Genomic DNA, 6,618 nt, shown 5'->3' on the forward strand with positions numbered 1-6,618 from the left:
TCTTTTGCACCACTAGCATATGCTAGAATAGCACGATTACATCGTAAACAAAGAAAGAAAAGAAGCAAAGAAAAAAAAAATTAAAATCCAAATTACTGTAAGAAAAGTGCATCTTCTCTTGAATGCCCAACAAACCTGAAAAACTACCAAACGACATCTTCCTGATATACATGGACATCAAAATGAAGAGTTTTTTGTTTTGTTTTTTTTCATCTTAGGAATGTGTTCATACTCGGCATGGCTGCCCTGCAACCTCCATCGATCCCATAGTTGACACAACACCTTGCTCATTCTCCACAATTTTATGTTTCTTTTTTCTCATAACACCCGTAACCTCCTTAATCAAATTTTCTGCTTGCTTCCTTTTATGCCCAAGTTCCACGTCAACAATCGAATAATTAATAAGAATCTGAGGTCTTGTGGTAAGCCTCTTCCAATTCTTCATTGTTTTCGAGCTTCCAATTGTAGACTCCTTCACAGACTCAACCTTTTTTTGGGCTATGCAAAGATTGACTCACACCTTTATCTTCATTATTACTTCTTTTGGGCCGGCCCTTACTAGTATTTTTGTTTCCTTGCACGTTACCACAACCAACCTTAAAACTTATCTTTGATCCCTCAAAACCCGGTGGAGATATTTGCTCACCTTGTTTCCCCATTAAGTCACGATTGAGGATGACAGCATCCTCATCCATGACTACCACCTCAATCATATTAGAGGAAATCACGCTATTTTCTGGCACGCAATCAGTTGGAAGCACTTTCGAATTTGAAAAATCTGAATCAATTTGATGGTGCCAATGTGGTTCATTCCCTTGATTCTTGGCCTCCACATTTATGGGTTTTGATGGTTCAATAACTGGTCCCACCATGATTACAGAGTCAAGTAGTAACGCACTTGGAGAGAATATTATTGAATCTTTATGAAATAAATTCTGTTGCGCAATTGTCAGGCTTTCCGTTCCAATTTCCTGCTTTCCATTGAGAACTTGAATTGTAAGAGCCCATTGCCGACGTCCACTATCTTCAGATCGTCTCCTAGTTTCCACATAGACCGTTATAAGTTTTTCGCCGCCCTAAGGTTGATGGACCTGGTAGTAAGAAACTGTCCTATATAAGACTTAATGAGTACTCCTCCAGAATCTCTTGTCTCTGTACTGGGCGTACAGTCATAGCCTCATCTTCATCTACTGTTCAAGAACTTTGAGTCCATATTGGCACTCCTAAGGCTGAAACGACTTGAATGACCACAAATCTTTCACCCTTAGACAAGCCAAGGAAAAAGAGCTCACCTAGAGTGAGAAGAAAAGCTCCCACGGAGAAGAAGCTTTTTTATTTTATTCTTTATGTTGTGTTTGACTTTATCAGTTAAGTTAATTAGAACTTATAAGTTAAAAGATATGATTTTAGTCTGGAAAATAGTAGATTCCAATGTCCATTCATTAAATTTGAATTTTCATTAAATTTGACAAATTAAGAACATTTAAGGACATTACCATGGTATCTTCCTCAAAAAAAAAGAAAAAAAAAAAGAGGACATTACCATGGTATCAAATTTGAATTATATATGTTTCTCAAAAAATAAAAATAAAAAAATAAAATTTGAAGTATGTTAAAGGAGTTTCTCAGGTACCTTATTTTTGGTAAAACGTTTCCAGAGTACTTAATACCATGATAGATTTTGATGTACTAACGTACATATCCCTTTAATTTGACAGTAAAGCTATTCAAAAATTAAAAAAAAAACTATTAGTTATAAGCACTTTATCTTTTATTTTTAGGATTTGGAGTACCATGTCAACAATACTCCAGCTATACTCGAAAGTGTTAAGTTTCAAACATTTAATTTATGGACACCAAAGGGGATATACAATGATGCTGCATTGCATTTTCATCTCCTCCTATCACTTTAGTCCTCCCCACCTTAGCAAAGGAAATTCAAATTTAAAAAAAAAAAAAAATCATAGTTCAATGAACTCTCATTTATTACTTCCATTAAATCAAACAACACTAATTGAAAGAACCTCATCTCCTCATTTGGTGAGGATAGCAACACTCTAATCGATACAAAAAACATAGAGGTACAAAGTAATAAACCAGCAACACTGATAAATAAAACAAGAAGAAATAGGAACCAAAGTTTAAAAGGAAAAGATGGTAAAGCTGAATGAAATAATACTACAACAATGAGAGGGAATTAAATGTTGTCTACTTTGAATTGGGAGAGGCCTCTTCCTTCTTCACACTTTTGGGCTCTGCTGCAGCTGATGCTTCTTTTGGTGGGTTGAGTTCCTCCCAGGCTTCAATCCAGGTAACCATGGCATCCCCAAGCTTTTGAAAGTAAGGATCGACAGAGCCAAGCTTTTCCTTGACATTCTTTGAGAGCTCAACATAGCATTGCTGCACGGTTGTGCACTCCTTTGAGAGAATGATAGACTGGAAGAATGGAATGATCTCCTCCTGCCAGTATATGCCCTTGTATTCCTTTTTCAAATTAACAAATGGGTTGCTTGCCTTGCTGTGCCAAATGTATGGCAACCCTGTCTTCACCCCTAGATTCAAATGGTCACAAATCACCTGAAAACCAAATTCAAAAGGCATTAAAAGGTCGTATCAGTGTACAAAAACTCCCCCATATATGAGGTCTGGAAGAGGCGATTGGTATTTAGTATCTATATCCTATAGATTGAGCTCACTAGCCACATCCTAGATGTTATAGCAATCAACTGGGAATGCTGTAATAAATTAGGATTCTTATCAAACCATCAGATGGCATGCTATAAAGAACTCAGATGAAAGAATGAAGATACCTTGGCACACCAACCAGCCCACATATCGTCATATCTGCCAATTGGTTGGCCATCACCCATGAGGCCAAAATACATTGCAGGTCCAATCAGTTCCCTGTCGAAAGCAAGGTTCATCCCACACATTGGGAAGAGGGTGCCTTTTGGAATTGTCATGACAGCATCCACATACCTGTGTGAACTAATATAAATGCACAATTAGGGAACATTAAGCTGAAGAGAGCTCTAAGTTCCATGTCAATGCTTTGAAATATCAAATTTCTAAATAGCAAGTTAATGTACAGTAAGATCAGCCTGTCACTAATAGTGACTTGGATCATTCAAAAGAAGGCGATTAAAATAGGTCATTCAAGGTATAAAAGTTTACAAGCAGCTTTTACAAACACACACACACACCAAAATTCAATGAGTGAGAGTCCTAGAAATTATTAGAGAATTTAAAAACATTAGGAAAAAAAATGCAGCAATAGTCCAAAGTCCAAACCATAATAAAAGAGAAGTCAGAGACTAAAATATCTCTATTCCAACAATACTAAGGAATCATTCACTACAAAATTATAAAATCAGATAATAATCTTCACCTCTATTTGGCAGCCAAGGAAAAGAATAACATCAAGTTGAAAGTTGATTGAGAAAAATACAAAATAGCATATTACCAAATGCATTAAAACAGAACCTTTTGTGAGATAATACTGATAACCAAAAAAAAAATCATAGTTCAGCAATGGCAAACCAATAAAAGAAGCAACGGCAAGCCTTACTAAGAGTGATAAGAAACTTAACCTGGTGTTGCGCTCACGAGGCTTGACAAGCTGAGTAGGGGCATCATAGTCAGGAATGTTGAGCCAAAGCCCATGAGAGATGGCAGTAGACACTCCTTCTCTCAAGCTAAAAGGGTATCCACGGACGAAGTCAGCTCCATCCCTATATGGATCATAGAGGGTATTGAAGAATAATGGTGTTGATGGTGTCAGCAGGTTCTGTATGTGTTGTGCTAATGCATTTATCTCTTTCCCGCTCGGATCCTTCGCCACCTTTTTTTCACATTTATTCCAAGTTTGAATGACACAAACAAGACAAGGAAAAGGAAAATGGTGACATGCATATCAAATGATTGTGTGAAGAACGAATTAGCATTTTATTTAACTAACTAGGTAAAAGATGTTATGTTCAATCAAATTAGTATTGATGCTTTATTACACTATCCTTTATAAGATCGCTCATAAACCTTATATATTGGAATCATATAACATTAGTATTCTTTTTCTCTCTTTCTCTCACCCTTCCATTTATCTGCATTCTTTTTTGTTATTGCTTCCCAACTTACAATCAGATTGTGTTTTCTTTTTTTGCTTGTTTATGTATGCGAAAAAAAAAATAAGAATCAGTTGCTACAATGATATGGTCAATATATCATATTGAGACTAGTTCTTTAGACCCAGATAATTTGAAGCATGACACATGAACAATAACAAATAAACACTTGCAGATAACTATGCAGACTTCTTCTTATTATTATTCAAAGAAAGAAAAAAGATTTCCTATCAAAAACATAAAATAGAATACGCCAAACCTCATTTACGAGTTTAAAACTGTAATTTTGTCAAATTTCAACAAATAAGCAAATAAACTTTTAATAAAAAACTAATCCAGACACGCGTGTAAAGAAAATGCATCATAAACAGGACTAATGTTGTCCAAGTAGAGTCCTGGACCAATCCATGGTTGGTAGTTTAGACTAAAACATGAAAATGCTTAATTATGTTTGATTTGTGTGTTTCATACTTCCGCCACCAGCAAAAGTGACTTTGTGGTAAGAAGCCCTCAAAGCAGTTCACCTTGCGTGTCCAAGGTTGATAGTTTGGATAGTCTCACACCATGTCTAATTTGGGTTAAAGTGGGCGGGGCAATGACTACACCTATAAGTCCCTTTTTTTATTCAATAATAAAAAGTTTGTTCCATACTTCCTTGACTAATACAAAAGTGAAGTGAATGAAATTGGAACTATAATGGGACTGGTAAATGTCTCATTCAAAAGATTAGCATTTAGCACTAGATCGAAAGTGTGCTACCTTAGCTAACTAGCCTGCTGGATGGGTCCACATAGAGGCTATCCAAGAAAGAACATATATGCCATCAAAAGCCATTATATAATTAATGAATGATGTTAAAGAGTCCTGTAATTTTATAGTATTATCTTGTAGTTTTATGTGGGACCTCAAAAAATGCTGGTCCCACTTTAAAGCTGGAACCAATCAACCGTGTTTTTTAATTTCTTTGTTTGTATCCTGGGACAATATTGGTACGTCCACTGTATAAGTATATATAACACTTCTCTCACGTAAATGTGACACATAAAAGATCCACATGCAGGGCCTCTGTTATGTGAGAATAAGATGTAAGCTTGACTTAAAAAATTAATTTATTTTACTATTTAGTTTATTTTTGTTATTATTTAGAGATGTTACTTTACTATTTAATAATATAAGTATGACTTTAATGTTTTAACAAATTTTTACTTTTATTTAAAATATTTTCAATAAAATTTTTTCAATTTAAGTAAAAGATTTCAAAGAAAAGCAGGCGGACATCAGACCTTTACACTCTTCTGTAATGTTTAAAATTCCCTTTCTTTTTGAAAGATTTGTCCTGGAAATATCCTCAAAGAACTGTTTGACTTTTGCACCCAAAAAAAAAAAAAAAAAGAAACAAAAAATCTATGCATCAAATATCCAAATCTAAGACTATTCGAAGACTGGTAAAATTTACACCACACACACACACACACAAAAGGAGAAACAAAACAAACACTTACAAAGCAATCGTCATCAATGGTGAAGATGTACTTTTTCTTGGACACCAAGAAGCCAAAGCATCTGCAGGCAGAGTCCTTGAAGGAGATACAACTAGCCTTGGGACCCAGAACCCGGTTCACATCGTTCCTATTGTAGAGCTCGTAGTCGAACCCATCTGGAACCTTGATCACCTTGGTGGGATCACCATCCTGAACAATGATGAGGTGGTATGGCTGCAAGAATGGCCTCCACATCTCCAAGAAATCCAGGTTCCTGATCGTGGGGATCACTATGTCTAGCTCGTCTTTCAATGGTGGTGACAATGGAGTTATTGGGTGAGCCATGGCAGCAAGACTGGTCACTCTCAGACTGACTGAGCTTGCAGAAGTGAGAGTTTTGTGTTGTGAGTACGAGTTTTAGTGAGCTTGATGTGATGGGTTTTTATAGTGTGAAAAGGAGCGTGGGATTGGTGCTTTTTGGAACGAGGAAAGAATGAAGGTGAAGAGAGAGGGAGAGAAAGAACAATGAGGTAACTGAGGGAGTTACATTTGAGGGCGCAACATGTAAGTGTTGGGCTTCTGTGTTGAGTGAGTACAGTACTTGATCACTATAGTCTATAGTGTTTTTTTTTTTGAACCACTATAGTCTATAGTGTCACACTATGACTTGGGAATTTGCTAATAAGGGCTTTTAGGATACCATAAGATCAAGATTGATGGCAAAGTGTTAATTGAAATTAATTGCATATTAAATCATTGTGAGAAAATAAACAATAACAGAAAAATATAACAATTTTCATATTTGTTTTCACAATATTTGTAGTGGTAGGGTATGACTAGTATATCATTACTTTTACATTACTTTTATTATACATTGATTACAATATGTCACCTTAACATTTGTGAAAAGTTTATAAAATTATTTGGTTGTTTAGAATTATGAGAACCAAATAATAAGTGGCAAAGGGTATTATGAAAAATATATTTACCATCTTCAATACTATTAATAAGAGGAT

The 6,618-nt window shown here is 35.5% G+C and overlaps 1 protein-coding gene across 2 annotated transcripts; it reads right to left on the minus strand.

Moving 5' to 3' along the window:
• Window positions 1-1,964: 1,964 nt before the first annotated feature.
• Window positions 1,965-6,083, minus strand: LOC142630495 (UDP-arabinopyranose mutase 1-like). Of its 2 annotated transcripts, none has more exons than XM_075804493.1 (4): window positions 5,624-6,083; window positions 3,591-3,841; window positions 2,811-2,979; window positions 1,965-2,577 (listed from the first exon to the last, which is right to left on the minus strand). In XM_075804493.1, the coding sequence occupies exons 1-4, from the start codon at window positions 5,945-5,947 to the stop codon at window positions 2,209-2,211; spliced, it is 1,113 nt and encodes a 370-aa protein (XP_075660608.1). In that variant the 5' UTR covers window positions 5,948-6,083; the 3' UTR covers window positions 1,965-2,208. The 2 variants fall into 2 exon arrangements, with proteins under 2 accessions (XP_075660608.1, XP_075660607.1); XM_075804492.1 differs by having other exon boundaries at window positions 2,811-2,988.
• Window positions 6,084-6,618: the final 535 nt, after the last annotated feature.

Source organism: Castanea sativa, chromosome 4 (assembly GCF_040712315.1).
Source record: "Castanea sativa cultivar Marrone di Chiusa Pesio chromosome 4, ASM4071231v1".
Taxonomy (NCBI): domain Eukaryota; kingdom Viridiplantae; phylum Streptophyta; class Magnoliopsida; order Fagales; family Fagaceae; genus Castanea; species Castanea sativa.

Bases quoted from the DNA above. Each gene is read 5' to 3' on its own strand.
- LOC142630495 (XM_075804492.1), bottom strand. From the start codon at position 5,947: ATGGCTCACCCAATAACTCCATTGTCACCACCATTGAAAGACGAGCTA. The intron at 3,842-5,623 runs GTAAGTGTTTGT...TGTGAAAAAAAG, and splicing joins CCATTGATGACGATTGCTTT to GTGGCGAAGGATCCGAGCGG. The intron at 2,989-3,590 runs GTTAAGTTTCTT...CATTTATATTAG, and splicing joins CCTCGTGAGCGCAACACCAG to TTCACACAGGTATGTGGATG.